The sequence below is a fragment of the Apiospora hydei genome (assembly GCF_038363865.1).
Source record: "Apiospora hydei strain CBS 114990 chromosome Unknown utg000009l_segment0_segment0, whole genome shotgun sequence".
Classification (NCBI taxonomy): domain Eukaryota; kingdom Fungi; phylum Ascomycota; class Sordariomycetes; order Amphisphaeriales; family Apiosporaceae; genus Apiospora; species Apiospora hydei.
The window spans coordinates 1,677,699-1,697,626 of record NW_027117368.1 but is presented as its reverse complement, the minus strand read 5'-3'; the positions used below and the strand labels follow the sequence as shown (position 1 = coordinate 1,697,626).

General features: G+C 53.3%; 8 protein-coding genes across 8 annotated transcripts; all 8 read left to right on the top strand.

Moving 5' to 3' along the window:
• Positions 1 to 533: 533 nt before the first annotated feature.
• Positions 534 to 2,269, top strand: PG997_012314 (uncharacterized protein; the record flags this gene model as incomplete). Its single annotated transcript, XM_066816628.1, has 5 exons — positions 534 to 693; positions 746 to 820; positions 876 to 952; positions 1,007 to 2,112; positions 2,164 to 2,269. The coding sequence occupies 5 exons, from the start codon at positions 534 to 536 to the stop codon at positions 2,267 to 2,269; spliced, it is 1,524 nt and encodes a 507-aa protein (XP_066662320.1).
• Positions 2,270 to 3,900: 1,631 nt separating this feature from the next.
• PG997_012313 (uncharacterized protein) lies at positions 3,901 to 4,681 on the top strand (the record flags this gene model as incomplete). Its single annotated transcript, XM_066816627.1, has 2 exons — positions 3,901 to 4,359; positions 4,415 to 4,681. The coding sequence occupies 2 exons, from the start codon at positions 3,901 to 3,903 to the stop codon at positions 4,679 to 4,681; spliced, it is 726 nt and encodes a 241-aa protein (XP_066662319.1).
• Positions 4,682 to 5,373: 692 nt separating this feature from the next.
• On the top strand, positions 5,374 to 6,506 carry PG997_012312 (uncharacterized protein; the record flags this gene model as incomplete). Its single annotated transcript, XM_066816626.1, has 2 exons — positions 5,374 to 5,979; positions 6,243 to 6,506. 2 exons carry the CDS (start codon positions 5,374 to 5,376, stop codon positions 6,504 to 6,506), a joined length of 870 nt encoding a protein of 289 aa, XP_066662318.1.
• A 2,629-nt stretch (positions 6,507 to 9,135) lies between these two features.
• On the top strand, positions 9,136 to 11,153 carry PG997_012311 (choline-sulfatase; the record flags this gene model as incomplete). Its single annotated transcript, XM_066816625.1, has 4 exons — positions 9,136 to 9,846; positions 9,999 to 10,333; positions 10,388 to 10,969; positions 11,030 to 11,153. The coding sequence occupies 4 exons, from the start codon at positions 9,136 to 9,138 to the stop codon at positions 11,151 to 11,153; spliced, it is 1,752 nt and encodes a 583-aa protein (XP_066662317.1).
• Positions 11,154 to 11,908: 755 nt separating this feature from the next.
• On the top strand, positions 11,909 to 12,748 carry PG997_012310 (uncharacterized protein; the record flags this gene model as incomplete). Its single annotated transcript, XM_066816624.1, has 2 exons — positions 11,909 to 12,039; positions 12,136 to 12,748. The coding sequence occupies 2 exons, from the start codon at positions 11,909 to 11,911 to the stop codon at positions 12,746 to 12,748; spliced, it is 744 nt and encodes a 247-aa protein (XP_066662316.1).
• A 751-nt stretch (positions 12,749 to 13,499) lies between these two features.
• On the top strand, positions 13,500 to 14,432 carry PG997_012309 (uncharacterized protein; the record flags this gene model as incomplete). Its single annotated transcript, XM_066816623.1, has 1 exon — positions 13,500 to 14,432. The coding sequence occupies one exon, from the start codon at positions 13,500 to 13,502 to the stop codon at positions 14,430 to 14,432; it is 933 nt and encodes a 310-aa protein (XP_066662315.1).
• Positions 14,433 to 15,359: 927 nt separating this feature from the next.
• Positions 15,360 to 15,974, top strand: PG997_012308 (uncharacterized protein; the record flags this gene model as incomplete). The annotated part of the gene is made up of 1 exon (XM_066816622.1): positions 15,360 to 15,974. The coding sequence occupies one exon, from the start codon at positions 15,360 to 15,362 to the stop codon at positions 15,972 to 15,974; it is 615 nt and encodes a 204-aa protein (XP_066662314.1).
• A 2,269-nt stretch (positions 15,975 to 18,243) lies between these two features.
• On the top strand, positions 18,244 to 19,776 carry PG997_012307 (uncharacterized protein; the record flags this gene model as incomplete). The annotated part of the gene is made up of 1 exon (XM_066816621.1): positions 18,244 to 19,776. One exon carries the CDS (start codon positions 18,244 to 18,246, stop codon positions 19,774 to 19,776), a length of 1,533 nt encoding a protein of 510 aa, XP_066662313.1.
• Positions 19,777 to 19,928: the final 152 nt, after the last annotated feature.

The window sequence follows — 19,928 nt, the reverse complement described above, 5'->3', positions numbered from 1 at the left end:
CGGTGCACCTCTATTGCGGTAGGCGTTGGTGCACTAGCTGGATTTCTGGAACATACATACATGTACCTAGCCCCATCCGCCATCTGTTCAGTACTGCCATTCTACTTTCGCTTCTGCCGGAATACCTATCTCCTTTTTTTCCAGTTCTGGGAGGCGTCGCTCGCTACTGGTCTCTGCAACCCGAACTACCCCAATCACTTGAGATCTCTTTAGGTACGTCGTCGGTTGCCCCTGCACACAGCTACCGTCCTCTTCCAAGGTATCCGTTTTAGCCCTGCTCCGTCCTACCTACGGCTTGTGAATCGCGATCCGTTACCCGGCTCGGGCAAGAACGTGATCCCTTCTTACAACCCCTTGTCTCCATCGCGCCGCTGCATCATCCCTTTTTGTGTTATCAAGCAAAATGAACTTGGATTTCGTTTCGAGCCATCAACTCCTTTTGACAGGCTTCACTTGAGATTCAAATCGTTATACTTCTGAGAGACACAGTTTCGCTCTTACACACCTGCCATTTCTAAGGTCTTATGCTGACCATGTCTCAACAGTCTACCCAAGAGAGACCTGGCCGTCTTAAGCGACTGTTCTCTCACCAAAACAGCCCCTTTTCCAGCCTCAAATCAACACCCGACGTTAAAGAGGCTGGGATGGCACAAACCACTCCGCAGTCCGCCATGGGCAACTTGGTTGGGCCAGGTCAGTCGGCTGCACATAATTCCAAACTTTCAGTCGCTAAACATCCAAACAGAAAAGCTGGCTGCGGTGACTGAATTGATGTCAAAGTTGGGCAAGGACTTAGAAGCCATCTGCCTCTTACCTGATCGTGAGTCGCTTGAGTAGTATTCGAAGCCGATTAGCTGATTCTAACCTGCCATCAGAACGAGATGCCGCTTTGGAAGAACTCAAGATATATGGAAGAAACCCCCAGGATGCAGACCCGATCTTCACGAAAGAGGTAAGGTTGACTCGATTTCAACCCCCTGGGCATGTTACTCATTAAGCCACTCAGGGGATCGAGACACTGGCCCGGCATGCATTTCATAGCCCTTCAAGCAAGACTTCAAGAAATGCCTTGCGATGTTTATGCAATACCATGCTGCTAAAGCCAGATACTCGCCAAATGTTTGTTGACTTGGGTTTTGAGTCGAAAGCTTGCAGTCAACTCAAGAACGACAACAGGGATGATGAGTTCCTTATCTCGAGGGTCATTTTCCTCACCACTTACGACACCAATGTGGACATAGTAGCTTTGGTCGACAAGCATAACATAGCAGCTATTATCGCCAAGAATCTCGAACGACATGCTAAACGGTCCACCACACCTGAGCCGCCCAGCGATGCTATGCAGGAAATGGCCTTGGTAGAGACTCTTAAACTCCTGTTCAACATTACGCACTACTGCAAAGACAGGACTTCCTCGTTTACGCCCTGCATACCGCATATTGTCGTACTGCTGTGCCAGTCCACCATCGGATCCAGCAGGCCGTTAGATCCACCTATCGGCACCCTAGTTAACGCTTTGCTCAACTTAGACCTCGGAGAAAAGGATGTTCAAGTAGCACTGTTCCCGCAGGAAGAGAACAGTGTTCTGGCCATCCGATTGGTCGAGCTTCTGAGCCTCTCAAGAAAGTCCTATGGCAACGAAGAACTTGAGAATACTGTTACAGCTTTGGTCGGGGTTCTAAGGGCCATTCACGAGTACGCTCCGGAAGACGTGAAGGCTTGGGTTCGCGGGCAGTTATTGCCCACCGAAGCTGATCGGAACGAAGTATTGGGACGGAGTAGCACGCTGCCATCATGGCTGCTCAGCAACTCAACCAATCCAGTCACGCCACAGTTCAGAGAAGCCATCTCCAACCTTCTGTTTGACATGTCGGATAGGGATGCGACAAAGTTTGTTGACAACGTTGGCTATGGATTCGCGTCGGGTTTCCTTTTCAGCCGAAACCTCCCCATACCTCAGAATGCACAAGAAGCTTTCGCAAACGCCGGAGGCCGCGAAGTAAATCCGATCACGGGCCAGTTCCTTGACGCTGAGAAACATCCTGTGGTGCCTGAGATGACTGAAGAAGAGAAAGAGCGCGAGGCCGAGAGGCTCTACGTCCTGTTTGAAAGGTCAGTCGCTCTTAAAACCCCCAGATGTTTGGCATCGCTAACAACGTGTAGACTGAGAGCCAATGGCCTGATTACTGCGGAAAACCCGGTTCGGACGGCCCAGCAATCGGGTCGGTTCGAAGAGCTACCGGACGATTACGAAGAAGATGTGGACTAAAGCACATCCTAATGAAGTACAGGAGCCCTAAGCCTGGAGAAGTGAACCGGTGAGTTCTGTTCATCGAAAGAGTTGTGGGATGCAACTCCCTGAGCGGCGGTTCCCAAATTTCATGTACGTAGGTTATCATCAGTGTCCTAAGTGGTAATAGTACATACTCTCCACGGCACATATTACAACATGTACCTTTACTAGTACGGTAAATTGTATGTTACCTAAGACACATATAAACGGACTGATGCCATGATGTGCATTCACGATCTATGTGTCAAGATATATCACGTATGTGAAATTTCCCCAACGCGGTCTCATGGCCTGATGGTAGTAAGCGCCGTATAGAAGAGACAACAATTTGTCATATTGCAGGCATACTACCTAATGAATTGATTTTTACTGATATCCATGGATTGTAAGCGGAAGTCATAAGGTACATGTACGTATGTTAAAGTAAAAAGAAGCCGCCAACTATGGTGCAATGGGTTGCAGGAATTTTCTTAAAGCTGATCATAATTATGACAATAATAATTATTAAATAATAAAATTTGGCACTTGAACAAAATACGGTGCTTAATTATTATCAGGTACGTAGGGTATTTCAACTGGGCGTTTCAATAACCTGCCTACATGTATCGGTTGTCCAGAGGAAGAATCACTGGAGGTTTTTGTTTGCCAACTTCCGCACCTGCCAAATTTGATAACATCAAACTTGACGCGCAGAGTGCCTTCGACACTCCCTCATCCCACACCACATGCAACATCATTGGGTCTTAAGAAACCCCATTGCATTTTCCCAAAGATCTGTCAGAGGGGAACATACTTACTTGCCGGTTGCCATCAAGAGTCTGGTCAACAATTCCAGAAAGAGTACTTCCTGTCTCTTCTCCTGACGCCTACCTCTGCGACCAATCTGCTCCCCTGATCTGGAGACAAGCGCCTGCCACGATCCACAGACAAGGACGATTGAGTGCTATTTACAGCTTTAAGCTCCCTTTCTCTCACAGAACTTGTCTGTTTTTATATCTCATGTTCGTAGCCTGATCCCCCTTGGGTAAGCTGCATCTTGCTTTTCATTTCATCTTTTGGTCTTTTTCTTTTCCAATTTTTCCTCAGCAATCCATTTGGAGAAATCACAAGCTGATGGGAGCGACTATCTCAGCACAGCAATCAACCCAGCACCAACGAGAGACCATCATCATGCCTCCGCAAGAGGACACATCCGATTCCGATGGTGGGGAGTCGCCTGTCTTTGGCCAGCCTCCCCATGGCAATGTGTGAGTTCAAGACAATGCAAATGGTCATTGCCCGTATGCTGACCCATCGTACAGCTTCACAGATTCCGACGGCTCTGAGGAGGACGTGGAGAATCAGCCGCCTCTTGTTACCACTGACCTCCCGGAGCTGTTGGACCATGATGATGATGATGAGACTGGAAAAAGGACTAGGAAATCCAGCCGTACGTTCATTCATTCAAATGAAATGGTTGAGTTTATCCAGTAGGTGCCTGAAGCTAATAGATCCTCCTAGGTCGCAACAGTGCTGCAACACTTCGTGGTGGACGGAAGGGACGTGGTAAGAAAGATGAGAGCCCGAAGAAGTCTGTTGTTAGTTTTGGAGATGGAGAGGATGATGGCATGGACTCGGATGACTCGGATGCACGTCAACTCCGCCAGATTGTAAGCCGCCTTGGGAAGAAAGCGGAGGAACAGCGCCATTCTCGCCAGAAAGGCAAACACCACGCAGAGGAGACGGCCGAGGACGTTGACGAAAACGAAACCCCCAAGTCATCAAAGAAACGCGGTCGCCCTCGCAAGAGTGTCAAGACAGAAGAGTCGGCTCAGTCGGCTTCCAAGTCAACCTCCGTGTTGCCGCTGTCGGTCTCCAAGTCGGGTCAGTCGGGTCTTGGTCGTGGTCGTCCTCGCAAAAGCTCAACACCACAGTCAAGTCTTGGACAGAGCAACGGCCCATCCAGTTCCCCTCTGAAACGAAAGGATGCTAGCAAGATCGGAGCCAGAAGCAGCCCACGAAGATCTGCTCGAGCTGCAGCTATTGCCGATAAGGCAGCAAAGGCTAAAGCCGCCGATGACAAAAAGGTACGTGGATCTTGCAAATATTTCCGGCTCGATTCACAGTTTCTGACAATACCAGGCCAATGAGGCTCGGGATGCTACTCCTGCCCCTAAGCGCCGCCGCGCTACCAGTAAGAAGAGTAGCGACAGCAAGAAAGACGACGACCACAGCGGAGTCTACGTCGTAGAGGATATCGTCGGCCACCGGATTGATAAGAAAACGGGTCAGTTGCAGTTCGAGGTCAAGTGGAAAAACTACCCCAAGTCCCAGAATACCTGGGAGCCAAGAGACAACCTCGAGGGATGTTCCAAGACACTCAAGGATTATCTCGCACAGATCAAGTGATCCGAGGGGGAGGCTTGGCAGGAAGGTGGTTCCTGCGGACTTGAAGCGTTGCAGTTGGCCCAACTATGGGAGGGAGGATATACGAGTGGCGATCATGACTTTGAGGCATTGATTGTTGCTTGCACATTTACTCGTGGGACAGAATGGCGTTGATCAAACTGTCACCCGAGGAGCGCATTGAACATCGACACCATCACAGCGTTTAGAGACATTGTTGAGCTGCAAGCTCTGGTTAGGGACCGAGCGGTAGCCCTACTATGAAATCAAGAATATTGCCATGGATCATTTACATGTAGGCGATCGTGAAAAGGTGTCGAGTGTATTTGGCAAGTATTTGGTGACATGACCCTGATTGACGGTTGAAAGCTATCCCCTGCAGGCAGGCCAGGAAAGTGTGTGTGTGGCGCGCAGCTAAGGCAACGCCTCGCCTACGCCTGTCTGCCTGTGGCCTGAGCCGACCCTTCTAGCTGGGTTTGTAGGTACTACTTATTAAAATCCGACCCCTTGTCGCCCCGTCTCCACCTTTCCGTCACCCTGAACTTTTCTCCAATAGCTGTTCTTCTCGCGCGAAACTTTTTGCAATCTGGCAGCTCCTATTACTGCATTCATCTGGCGACACCTTCCGAGAAGACCTCCGAGTATCCTACCGTCTTCCGAAGCATACCCAGTCTAAACGCCACCAGACCGTCAAGATGGAGGCTCTCAAGACCGCATTGGAGCCCCTCAAGCCCCTTACGAGCAGCCTTCCGGCCCCGATCCGCGACCTCGGCGTCTCGATCATCGGCGACACCTGCTACAAGACGTTGATTCTCGACCTCGATCCCACCGCGACCGAATGCGTTAAGCTGGCCATCTCCAAGGGCCTGGGCATCGGCATCATCGGCGCGTCCTCCATCGTCAAGGTCCCGCAGATCATCAAGCTCGTCAAGTCGCAGTCCGCCTCCGGCGTCAGCTTCCTGTCCTACCTCCTCGAGACGTCCTCCTACCTCATCTCGCTGGCCTACAACGTCCGAAACGGCTTCCCGTTCAGCACCTTTGGCGAGACGGCCCTCATCCTGTGCCAGAATGTTGTCATCACCGTCCTTGTCCTCAACTACAGTGGCAGGGCAGGCATCGCCGCTCTCTTCGTCGCGGCGCTCGCCGTCAGCGTCGTCTCGCTATTCACCGAGACCGTAATCGATGCGAACGCGCTGAGCTACTTGCAAGCCGGTGCTGGCGTTTTGGGTGTGGCGAGCAAGGTGCCCCAAATCGCTGCAATCTGGCAGCAGGGAGGTACTGGACAGCTGAGTGCTTTCACGGTAAGTCCGCGATGTTTGTGATATGTGGTTGGGAGAAAAGCTCGTGGCAGCGAGTCTACTTCATTCGTCCCTGCCTGCGTCTAGTCAACTACAGTGGACCCCAGGCTTGCCTACCGGGTTGTGGTTCCAGGGCTCAGTCTGCACGCTGGGGCTAGCAGGATCGCTAGGCCCGGCAAGCATTGAACCATGACGACGCACGGTGACCGACGATAGCCATCAACTTGTTCATGCTGTGGGTAACGAATGCTAACAGTCCTCTTTAGGTCTTCAACTACCTTGCTGGTTCGCTGTCCAGAATTTTCACCACGCTGCAGGAGGTGGACGACAAACTGATCTTGTACGGCTTCATTGCGGGTTTCGCACTGAACTGCGTCCTGGCCGCGCAGATGGTGTACTACTGGAATGCGCCATCAGCCAAGGTTCGGGGAAAGATGAAGGAAGCACCCGTAGCTGCTGCACCTGCGAGCTCTGGGTCTTCGACTGCGACTCCCAAGAGCAAGGGTCCGACAACACGTCGCCGTGGTTAATCTCCGGCTTCGTGCATAGACGTCCGAGGTCAGTCGCATGCATGTTGATCTCGAGGCTAGGTTCATTACTTTTAATACACATCACTTCCTTTTCCGCCAAGCCGTGATAGTCCTTATGACAAGTTTGCTGTTTTGGGCGAGGTTACGTAAATCATTGAGAGTGGCCGAGAGCCAAAGATTGTCTTGGGTCAAGGCACGGCGGTTTGCCTCCGGGCAGCCGCAGCTGGATTGCTGATCAAAGGATGTAAAGCAGCGGTCCAAAACAGGCTCTACTTCAGAGGACTTGGCGTCGAGGCACCGGAGCAATCATGTGTTATGCTGGGAACGTGACCTATCAGTCACTCGTCTCCCGATACTGTATTTGGCAACTTTATACTGCCTGCCAATCACAGCAACTCTGGAAACGCCCCCGAGGTCCGGCCAAGAGGCAGCTGTATGATGGGTTTGCTCTTCGACGCGTTTCTTCCAGCCTGCCAGATCAGATGATTTCGAAAGATTTTAGGCTTCCGCTGCGCGCCAAGAACTTAGATGGCGGCCCGCAGATAGCTCCTGGGCAGTGTCTTCTGACGGCCAAGGTTAGAGCCTTCCAGTGTAATGGGATGGGGGGTTTTAGGGTTGGGCACCAAAAAGAATGACCACCAAAAGCAAGGATAGACCGAGTAATGCACTCTCCTTACCGCAAGCCTCGTCATCCATATTGGATCTTCGTGCACCTTCCTCAATAATCCACTTGCCAAGGAAGATAGGCATCTTGTGAGACCAAACGACTAATCGACAAGGACTCACAGGAAAAGCCGAGTTGCCACTTCGCACATGGAGACCTTGGATCCCCGTCGTTTTGACGGGCTTTTGTCGTTTCGATTCGATTCGTAGCAGGAAAAGATGTCGTTCCGGGCTATCATCATCCTATTCAGCACATACACCATTGTGTATAGATAGACCGGAGCGGATTATACCTGCATGATGGTCCTGTTGCTCATGTTTGTCGGCTAAACCGTAACTGTGACTGAGCTCTACTAAGCCGTCCTCCATGCAGCCATGCAGACATTGATCTGCAAAACGAGCTACCGTGTATACTGACAGCTAAAGGCAGCGAGCATTGTGGCCATGGTATGTATCAGCTGCTGCGTGGCCGCGGTGTGCGGGCAGGCAGCCGATACCGCCAGCCGGTTGAAATTGATTCGGCTTTTTGATGATAGCCGACTCCCACCCGGGGCTTGGCAACATTCTTCCTATCTTGGCCCGCTGCTCTTGGCTGGGATTCCGCGCCACGACAGGCCCAGTAGCCGGGGAAGGATCTGGTAGGTCCACAGCATTGAAGACAACTCTCATCCCCATATTTGGTTCCAGAACGTTCGTTTCTTTGCCCAGCTTGTGCGGCATGGCTACTTAGTATGTCAGGGAAGCCAGCTGGCCTACGACTGTGCAGCTTTTCACCTCCCCCAGATGGGCAGAAAGACAAGAAAGACAGGCGTCGCGGAAGATAAGTCATCCAGGGGCATCCAGGGTCGGCGGCAGTCGGTGCAGGCTGAATGAGCAATCAGTCCACGGGCGACATCCGCTTCTGGTGTTTATCATTCCCCACCGGGGCCTGGGCGAGCTCTGATTCGACAGCGTAGGAGAGCTGTATCATGTATGACAGCACAGCGTATCGGATCAGCTGTGCTGGTGTTTAAACGCCCCTGCATGCACGATGACTAGCGCATCTTCCTCGGAGCTAGGCTCGCTTAGTGTTGCATCTGGCGGGGACAGAGGGCACGCACGAGACCCAGGACCAGACCCAGGACCCCGACTTGCGATGCCTGCAATGCCTGCAATGCACTGCAGTGGCCTCCAGCATTGCGTCTCCCTCCCTGTCTCCCCCGGCTTCCATCCCATCTGCCCGTCCTACCTTAATACACACAAACTTTCTTGGCAGTCAGGCCTTACGGCAAGCGGCCTAGTCTAGCCTAGCCTTTCCCACGGGGGTCGGGGGTCGGGGGTCTTATTATCAAATATGGGCTAAATAAGCGGTGTCGAACGTGATATTGCGTGCGAATGGTGAAAGACTGAACAATACAAGTATCTCCTGGGTTCCCGACCTTTCCCTCGACTAGGGCTCGACGACTTGCTCTCTACGCTGCCTACCTACTTACTCTCTGCTCTACTCGCTCGACCTGCTTCGCCAGAAGGTACTCGAGTACAAGCATCAGGTAATCTCCCATTTGACTACATACTGGATCACTTCTTCTCCGCCTCAGGTATTGCGCCTTTGTAAGCGTCTATTTCTCATTCTTCCAGATAATTGCATCAGCGCATCCTAGTTCTGAAAAGGTGGACTGGAACGCAGCTTCCTCTTTCTTAACTGCCAGATCTGTCCTGCCTTTGGCTATTATTCAAGCACTACCCAATTCGTCTGTCTACTTATCTACGTCTGCTATCTGATTCCAATTTCGTCAATATTACTACCTACCTATCTCCTGCTATTTACCCGTTTCGCTCTTCACTTGGCTCGAATCACGCATTTATTGGAGCCTCTCTTCCCGCCCACCCTACAACCAAGCACACATTCCACGGGACAGCTAGATATCCCTTGAGATCCCTCCCTTTCCTCGGCCAATTGCCTGCTCTCTCTTTATCTCTGGGCACCATGGCACCTGATCTCAACTCCATGCCTTCTTCACCCTCTCCCCAGTACACCACCAATGGTGACCGTCAGCCCTCGGCGGCGGCGGCTGCCAATGGTGGCGTCAATGGCAACCCTTCACCTACCTCCAACTCTACATCTGCAACCCCTGAGCAGCCCAATATCCTCTTCATCATGGCAGATCAGCTAGCAGCTCCTCAGCTCAAGATGTACAACCCGGACTCCCAGATCAAGACCCCCAACCTTGATTCCCTAGCTGCCCGATCCGTCCAGTTCGACTCGGCTTATTGCCCTTCGCCCCTCTGTGCCCCTTCGCGCATGTCCCTCATCACGGGCCTCTTGCCCATGAAGATAGGGGCATATGACAATGCAAGCCAGATCTCAAGCGACTGGCCTACTTATGCACACTACCTCCGAAGCAAGGGCTACCACACGGCTCTTGCCGGCAAGATGCATTTCATTGGAGACCAACTCCATGGCTATGAAACGCGCTTGACCAGTGATATCTACCCGGGAGACTTTGGTTGGGCCGTCAACTGGGACGACCCGGAACGCAGACTGGAGTGGTACCACAATGCCAGCTCCATCTTGCAGGCCGGTACCTGTGTGCGAAGCAACCAGCTGGACTATGACGAGGAAGTCATGTACAAAAGTCAACAGTTCCTCTACGACCACATCCGCGAAGGGCCGGACAAGAGACCCTTCTGTATGACGGTATGTATCTTAGAGAACAAAGCAAATACTATGGGCGACCAGGATGGATGGCCGGGTACCGATCGGGAGACGGTATCTCTGCTACAGATCCACAGCCGAACCACGTTCAATACTTTTTTAACATCATGCTAACTGCGGGTGACACACTCTAGGTCTCTCTCACACATCCCCACGATCCCTACACCATTGAAGAGAAATACTGGGATCTCTATGAGGGAGTTGACATTGACCTCCCCAAGGTCAAGATTCCCAAAGAGCAGCAGGATGCCCATAGTAAGCGGTTGATGAAGGTGACCGACATCTGGGATGAGGACTTCACCGATGAACAGATCAAGCGGGCCAAGAGGGCGTACTATGGTGCTGTGAGCTACGTCGATGACTGCATTGGTCGGCTCCTTGATACCTTGAAGAGATGCCGCCTCGACAAGAACACCATTGTCGTGTTCAGTGGCGACCATGGCGACATGCTTGGCGAGCGTGGTCTCTGGTAAGCTCTCTTCTCTCTGAGTTCATTATCGTTCTTGGCGCTAATATTTTCAAGGTACAAAATGAGTTACTTTGAGAGCTCGGTTCGAGTGCCTCTCCTCTTCTCGTACCCACAGAAGTTCCAGCCCCATCGCGTAACTCAGAATGTCTCCACATTGGATATCCTGCCCACTCTGTGCGACTTGGTGGGCACAAAGCCCTCTGTGCATCTTCCGATGGACGGCCTCTCTATGCTGCCCCACCTAGAAGGGCGCGAAGGCCACGACACAGTGATTTCGGAATATACTGGCGAGGGCACTATCAGTCCGCTCATGATGATTCGCCGCGGACCTTGGAAGTACATTACCTGTCCAACAGACGAGCCACAGCTGTTCAACCTTGAGCAGGATCCTCTCGAACTGGTCAACCTGGCAACTTTGGTCAACAAGCAAGAGCCCCTGTCGGCAGAGGAGGAGGAAGCCAAGCTCAAGTTCCTCAAGTTTGAGACCGAGGCTAATGCCCGATGGGATTTCGAGGCAATCACGCAAGACGTCCTGCTTTCTCAGCGAAAGAGACGGGTGGTATGGGATGCTCTGAAGATCGGCCGCTTTGATTCCTGGGACTTCGACCCGGCATCGCACGAGGAAGGAACTGCAAAGTATGTTATGGACATATCACCTATGGCCTTGTTTGAAACGATTCTAACGTCTGTGTATAGATACATCCGATCTTTCCTCCCCTTGGATGACCTTGAACGCAAGGCCCGGTACCCGCCAGTGGACAAATATGGTCAGGAAACCAAGCGAGTAGTTGCCGACCAGGCAGGCTCTCATGGCGAATGATGGCTTGGCGATGCTGACGACTCAAACCACTGCAACCTGGTGTTGCACTGAAGAAGAATGAGAAGACTTGACGATGATGACGATTTGACGAGGGGATTGACGGAGTTTTTGTTTTGGTGCTTACCTGGGTCCAAAGGCGACAGGCCTAAAATGATGATACCTCGTTTCTTAGCTGGTTTAGAAGTAGAGGTTACTAGATAGCGTGTCGCTTGACCCTTACACAATATATATATACTATATATGCCATTTACCAACAGAGGCTCCTGCGATTTGAGTAATTTCTTTTCTTGTGACGTAGCAATAGAGGGTTGTAAAAAAAGGGTCCCCTCCCCTCCAAGAGCTACCCTGCAGGAGGACCCCTGAGGCTGGAGATAGGGTGTGGGGGTGGCCTATTGTAGCCGTACCCCGGCAGTCTTGGCGTACGCTACTTGCCCATCAATCTGATTAGCACATCATCTGAGCTTGGATACGTAGACCCCAGCCTGCCCGGCAAAATCTAAGCACACACCTTCAGCTGCCACTCCGACGCCCGACCCGACCTGCCGATCAAGCTTTCTGCGTGCATCTATCCATCCCATTGAATCCAATCCAATCCAATTCAATCCACCAAGATCTGCCGCCTAGCAACCGTCCAGTCGCCAGTACCTATTCCCAGTATTGTCGCTACCGAAGGGCTACCTACCTACCTAACAATCTCCACCAAGTAGCGATTTCCTCCTTCCAGCTCAATCCATTTCGCCCAAGGATACCATACCATGGCGTCATTGAACATTTCACCCGAAGAGCTCAAAGCAGTTGAGCAGACGCGCCAGCGACTTTTTCAGCTCTCCAACAGTATCGGCAGTCTAAAGCACGATGTACTCTCTAGCCACCCTTTGCCCAACCTGTAAGTCCAGCCAGTCTTGACACCTTGTGGCATTTCCCGACCTACGAAGCGAAGAGAAGAACAGAGAGGACTAACCACCCATCACCACACCATTAGCGATTCCCTCCAAGCTTCGGCCGATATCCTCCAACACAACATAAGTTCGCTCCTTGATATCATCGCGTCCAAGGACAACAGAGAAGCTTTTAGCAGAATTGTTGTCCATCCGTCGACAAACTTCCCTGGCCGCACGCAAGAAGGCATCCTCTACCAGCTCCTGCGGAAGAAGGCGGAACCTGGAGTCGAGGCCTCCCTGGATGAGGGCCGCAAGACATTTCGCGAGCTGTGCGCCGCCACTTCCTCATCCAGCGGCATCGCGGTAGCCGACGAGACGAAAGTGCGCGAGGACTTGGTGGATAAATGGCTCGCGGCGCGCGACTACATGCTCAACGAGCGGATCCCAACGTACATGACCAAAGAGGCACCGCAGCCCTTCACCGAAGAAGAAGTAGAGATGGGAATCGAGAACGTACGGACGGGACTGCGGCAGAAGGTCGAGATGGTGGACGACCCGGACTCGGACGACGACGGCGAAGATGAGGACGAGGACGAGGACGCCGGAGGTGCGGCGGCCGCGGGGGAAAGCAACGACGTTGTGATGCTCGATGGGCCACTTCAGCCCACAGCCGCGGCTGCACAAGGTGCGGGCCTGGGGCTGGGAGGGCTTTGAAATCTGTTTCCTCACGTGCCCCCAGACCAGGCCAGGTGCAACCACAGCAAGGACAGGTCAGGAGGTAGCTGTTTTGTCCGATCGGAGACCAGGGAGAAATAATGACAGAGACAGTACGTCAGGTGCTGTCATCAAAGTTGGGAATCCAGATCACTGTACGTGGCTCAGCTTATTGGAATGAGAATATGCATTTGGGGCTCGGTTTGCTGCAATATCATCGGCATAATAAATCGAGATGTACCCATCTCGGTTTTCAAGGACTACGTAACAGAAGCTCATGGGGTTAAACTTGAGAAGCGTAATCATTCGCTATACTAGGTGCGGGTTCTCTCAAAGCCCAACATATTTACCAACTACCATGAGAGATATGCATGATTACGGGTTGAGCTACGTAAGACGCAGCTAAGGTATGACCTATCATCGTCTCAATCACAGCCAGCACTGTCATCGGCAAAGGCTTGGGCGCTGATACATATAGGATCGATTGGCCTTCTTTGCTTTTTTACTTCATGTCTTACCGCTGTTTTGCCGATGAGACCTTCAACAAATGGCATTGTCTTCGGCGCTTCCGGGGCCAATACCATCACCAAGGGATCAAACCGGGTTTCAAATATGCAAAGTGGAGATGGTAAATAACAGGGAGACGGCAATCAAAAAAGAAAAGGTCGACAAGAAGGAACATATCAATGCTGCAAAACAGTCGCTATCTCAAGTCTTACCCTCTATGCATGCTACCGGGGCTCAATTCGTCATGCAGAGTGAAGAGGATACACAACAGCAACAAGACCAAGCAGCAGTCGATATGGAACCAAATGGACCAAACGTCTTTCCCATCCTTGACCTGCCCACCGAAGTTCGCCTTCAGGTGTATAAATGGGTGCACTTGCAACATCCTATACGAGCAGAGCGCTCCATCGCCTATGTCTGCAAAGGGTCGTCGCCGCCGGTGGAGGGGGCGTTGGAGGATTCGTGGTCTTTGATACCCAAAGTAGGAGGAAGTTTGCTCTCCCCACACCGGCCTTGGGCCGCCATCCCCACGGCGCTGCTCCAGACGTGCCGGCAGGTCCATGCCGAGGCGCGCGCGCTGGCACTGGAGGAGAACGAGCTCGATTTTACAAGCCTGAGCCCGACGAAGAACTCGCATTTGCACGCGGGCTTGCCCGGCCTATGGGCCGCGCGTGCCTGCACGAGCCGCCTGCTGCCCCAGCCATGGCAGCGGGACGCCCTACGCTATGCGCGGCTCGAAGTCACGGCGTGGGATCTCGTCCTTCCCGGCGGCGGCGCTGTGGCGGCATGGGTCGGGTTGTGCGGGCTCTGGGCCGCGGGCCTGCGCGGACTGCGGCTGAAGATCCAGAGCGGCGGTGGCGGTTTATTCGGGCGGAACTGGGTCGTCTGGGGAGGAGCGGTAGGCGGCGGTGATGGCGTCGGAAGCCAAGAAGATAACAACAACAACAGCAACAACAGCGGGGGCGGAGTCGGAAGAGGGGAGCTGATCCCGCTGCATGTCGTGCTTGCCGGGCTGCGGCTGCTCAAGGCGTTACGGCAGCTGGAAATAGAGCTGGCGTTGCCATCGTGGGATGCGGAGAGGAAGCTAGCTTGGTGTGGGATGCTAGGAGAGGGACTCAGCGAGGATAGGGGAACAGGCTCGAGACCGGTGGATGTAATCTGTGTTGAGCAAGTTTAGGGGATCGATCCTATTTGCGGTTTTCATTGGCATATCAGAAAAAAAGGGGGACTCGTAATTAGTTGGGCCTTGGCGCAGAAAGGGTCGGATCAGAGGCATAGGCATGAAAAAATGGTGCATAAAATCTGCACAACATCAACTCATGATGATTTGATATAATCCACTTGCTCGTCAACTTACTTAAGCACCTCGAGTTGTCGTTATTCTCTTCCTCCCATTTGCACCACCAGGCGTTGGTTCCGATGTCGTCTGTTCTCTCTTGTCTGTGGCTTCACCATAACGGGGTCCAGTGACCCGCTTGTCATGTGGCCATTCGTTCTCCTGCCACGTACACATCGTCACTGTATACAATAGGAGGTTGAACGAATAACAGACACTCCAGGATGGTCACTGCACCGCGCCCGTTTGTTAGGATTTGGGTTGGCCACCTCGTGAACCATCCATCGATCTTCAGCTTCCATCATTCTATTCTTTCTGGCTGGCGTATGGAAAGCCTTTGCCTGGCCCATATCGACGACAGGATTTGTTCATCACCTACCTTAACGGTCCAAGGCATATACAGACACGCCCGTATATAACAGTCATTTTACGGAGACATTCCAGGTCCTCACGGAACCTTTTATATAAGAGCGACTCGGGCCGAGGTGGGTAGTTTTTCTCTTGCTTTTCGGGGGGAGGTCTGCCATTGGTCGAGAAGTCAGCCAACCGTTGACAAATCAGGCTTGCCCATACCACATCTGCAACGAAACGACCAAATCAGCAGCGGCGATTTTCCCTATCAAGCTACCTACGTATTAGTAGTCCCAGTTATCACATAATCGCTCTGGGTTCTATACATATAGCATACCGCCGCCACTCAAAAAGAGAAATGTCGGGCCTCACTCAAGGACAGACCCCCCTGAGACGACGACGACGGGAGCCGCCCCCATGACCATAGCGGGCTTCAACACCGTCCTCCTCTCCGTCGCCGCCACGCTCTGCGGCCTCTTCGCCGTCGTCACCCTGTCCGTGCGCCACATCCGCTGCGAGGCGCGGCAGTGCCTGCTGCGGGCGCTGCGGTTCGTCGGCTTCACTTTCGCGTACCTGGTCATCGGCCTGGTCTACGTCCCGATCCGGATCCTCGACTTGGTGTCGCGGGCATGGCCTTCGCCTGCTTGCCCGGACGACGACTGCGAGGAAGACGACGAAGACGGCGGTTGTGGGGGCGGAAACATTAGCCATCACAGCAGCAGCAAGGCTTGGCTCGACCAGAAGAGCGGCGGCGGCGGCGGCGGCGGCAGCAACGACGACAATGGAGGGCTGTATGGCTACAAGGACGAGTTCTGCAGGACGCACCAAGACGTGTTGGCTGCAGGAGGCGGAGGTGGAGGAAGTGGAGGTGGCGGAGGAGACGGAGGAGAAGGTGGGCACTATCCAGCGGCTGCCGACAGCGGCAAATATACCCGGTCCAACAGCGATATAAGCGCTCTGGACTTGAACGAGGCGACCGACCTCGAGAAAGGCGTCTCGTCGCCGTGGAGAAGCAAGACCAAGCCGTGCTAGACACAGAATGAAAAAGGCCGGCGGTCTTCACTTTTGGACGCAGATTGAACTCATCGAGTTTACCTTTCAACGCGTTGAAGTTGTCTGGGATCGTATGTTTCAAGTCAGTCAAATGCGCTCATCCACCAGACAACAGCTCGAAGCATCGAGTCAAACCTCTCCCCTCGTGTCATGTCAGGGATTTGAATAAGAGAGGGCACTCAGATATGTAATACGGTAAAAGAGTTAATACCAAAAGAGCAGAACCACACGAGGATACCACGAGTACTCTACGATGGAAAGCTTGAGAATGACCCGGACGAAGATAATGCATGAAATGACTTTGGTATTGCGAGCAGCAAACTCGGAGGCTGTTCCGAAAAGAGGCGCCACTGCCACGTGTCTACACTATAGCCCCTACTTCTACTTGCCAACTGCAGTGTAACCTCTCGGGTTGCGGTCTGTCTAGGGTCAAGGTGAGTAAGGAAGAATTTGAGCGTAGACTTCTTGACTTCGGGAAGAAAGCAGTAGTGCACCCGAGAAACGAAGGAACGAGAAGTGGATATTCCATTGTTGTTGAGCCTCATTTTACATCTGACCGAGTTCGCTTCCCCAAACGAGCCTCTCTCTCTGTGCGCAATGTCACATGTGCAGTAGCGCCGTGCCAGAACACGCCCAGATCAAGGTCCCAGCGTGGGGGGAAAGGGGCGTCGTCTCGATTAGCGAGAGAGAAAAAAGATAGAGCGTCCCGAGGAGCGAATAGCTTGTCCGCTAACGCAGAATGCTTAAAAGCCTAACCGCGCGAGTCTGGAGGCTAGGAAGTAGGTAGATGATGGCTAGATTGTACACCACCGATCCGTTTCACACGTGCGAAGACCAACAGAATTGGGCGGGTTGCCTGCAAGCTCTTGCTAGAGGTGAGAAGGATCCAATCTAAATCTTACAATCAACAGAGCAGGCGCACTGCAGGATGTAGCAAACGAATAAATATAGCTGCGTGGCGCTTCGAGACAAGGAACTTGGCAGCTTGGCCAGAATGCTCAGTCAGTCCCAGTACCTACAATCAAGCCTTCTCCAACGCGGTTGTCAGCTGAAAAAATGGCGGGTCTCCCCAGACTACGGACTACGGCCCAGACTATTTGCCCCGACCACTGTCCAGACCACTGTCCAGACCACTGTCCAGACTGTCAATGGCCAAAAGAGAGAGAGTGTGGCTCATCGATCGCGGCTGGAAACAAGTCTTGACCCTTGTGGGGAGAAAATCAATCCCCCCGTAAGGTTCGTTGTTGCAAGCAGATCGTTATGTCCCACATGTCGATTGGCCCTGTTTTATGGCGCACTTTCATCCCCCATCACGGCTTCGAGTGAAACGCCGTCTCGGAGCGCGTGCGCGCCACTGGCCAGCCTGACTCGACCCAGCTCAACAACACCAGCTGCCAGCATCCCACGACGGGGCCCCATGCAATCACAGCTACTACTACTGCTGCTGCTGCTGCTTCCCCTGAGGCCTGGAATCCATGCTCGTTCCTGCATATTGTGGAGGAGGGCGCCAAAACGGCATAGCGCCGCAAGTCAGGACACAACATAGTCCCCGGGGAGGCCCCGTTGTTCATCGTTTCCAATGGCTTAGCAAGATATGGGCATGACGATGAGCAGCAGGGGCAGAGCTGCGGGCGAGTAACTATGTAACCACCTAACCTAGACCGGCCCATGAACCTGGGTGTGTCCTTCTACACACCTACCTAGGTGGGTGACTTACCTAGAGACACACACGCTTTCGACCGTTTCACTTTCCATTATACACATACATCTCTGCCATCTTATCTCATCCCCAAACCCTTCGTCGCCTAAGCGTCCTCAAGGTTTGCTGTACCGTTTTCGAACCCGAGCCTGTTACTGCTAGCATCTCTCTCTCTAAGCTTTCCTCACAACCCGGCGCTATTCTGTTCCGGCATCTTTGACTTCGCCTTCTTACTAACCGCTGTCCAACACATCCCCGTGTCCGGCCCGGGCTTGTAACAGGTCGGCACATCGGATGAGCCTTTGATACACCAAGTGCCACGACCTCGGGACACTACCTATTAAAGACTTAGATCATACGCTCCCCCCACGCGCCAGTTTGCAAAGCAACTACATCATCCTCATTTCAGGAGTATAATACAAGACAGAGCGAGGATCCTCATCATCTTTAACCCCCCACACCAGCATGGGTATATCGCATTTTATTGCAATCCAAGGATAAAGACACGAGCTGTAGGAATTCCGCGTGGTGCCCGCGTGGTGTGCCATAATGGGACGGGTTCGCGCTTCTTCGCTGTCAATGTACACCTTCGTCTCCAACTACATGACGCAGAAACTCAACCCTGATTTGGCAATGGCATCTCAGCCCCAGCCGGCGAGCTCCAAGTCCCGTCGTCTACACCCGACATCATACCTGGACGGCCTGCGGGGCCTAGCCTCCGTTCTCGTCTTCTTCTGCCATTATACCGAGGAGAACCACAGGTACATGCTACCGACGTACGGCGTACCATACGAGAACCCGCCGTACGAAAGTAGCGACGTGGGCTCTTCGCCCGTCCAGCTGCCCTTCTTGCGCCTCATCTTCTCGGGCCGGCCGATGGTGCACATCTTCTTCGTCATCTCGGGCTTCGTTTTATCGTACAAGCCACTGCGAGAGATTCGCGCTCGCAATTTCAAGGGCTTCCATACCGCCTTGGCCTCCTCGGCCTTCCGGAGACCTATCCGGCTGTACGGCCCGCCCTTGGTATCGACATGTATAGTCTTCGTCCTGATCTGCCTCGGGCTTGCCTACAGGCCCCAGCCAACCTTCCGGGCCCAGCTGGAGCATTGGGCCAGCTCGATATTCTACCAAGTGCTATGGCCCTGGAGCTGGGAGACGGAGCTGCGGCCTGCCTACGACCTGCACCTCTGGACCATTCCCATCGAGATGTGCCACTCCATGCTGCTGTTCATCGTCCTGCTGACGCTGTCGCGCGTGAAGTACCACGTGCGGCTGTTCGTCACTCTGTTCCTCATGAATTACTGTCTCGCCTGCGGGCGATGGGCTGCCTTCGAGTTCATCGCCGGCATGTTCCTGGCCGAGGCCCACCTCAAGGCGGCAGAGCAGCGCCAGGCGCAGCTAAAGCAGTACGAGCACTACGACCCGCCCACCAGCGTCGACGATATTTCTTTAGCAGAGAAGGTGCTCCACTGGTTCATCCTGACGGTAGCGTTATATGTGGCCGGGTGGCCGAACAACAAGCCCGACTACACTTGGGGCATCAACATGCTCGACGCCTGGACGCCTGCGGCGTACCCCCACAACAATCCGGTCGAGCCCCAGAAGTTCTGGTTCGCCCTGTGCGCGGTTGGCGTGGTGTGGTCGGTTGGCCGGCTGGGCGTTGTCCGGAAGCTGCTCGAGAGCCGGTTCGCGCAATACTGCGGCCGCGTTAGTTTCGCCGTGTACATCGTCCACGGGCCCGTTCTGGAGGTGCTGCAGACCAAGATCACGGGCCAGCCGGCCCGGAAGAGCCCAAGCGGCAAGGTGGGCCAGCCGGACTACCAGCCGGCGGCGCCCGGGTTCGGGCTCAAGGGCCTGACGGGCGTGGATACGGTGGGCCAGCGCACGCTGTGCTGGCTGCTGGGGCTCGTCTTCTTCGTGCCGCTGGTCATGAGCATCGCGGAGCTTTTCTGCCGCTGGGTGGATGAGCCGATTGTCAATGTCGCGCGGCGCATCGAGAAGCGCTGTGCGGTGGAGGAGGCGCCTGAATGGACGCCGAGAGAGGTGGTGGATAAGACCGGTAGGGATAGGTGGCATGCTTAATCAGGCCATATAGACAGGTATTATACGCATACATACTGTATAAACTTACTTATTAGCACTGATGCAATCTGTATAATTTACTTGTTGCCATTGGGGGTCGTCAGAGCTGAAATGAACTGCCACCTTATTGGCTAAAGAAGTAACCCATTGTT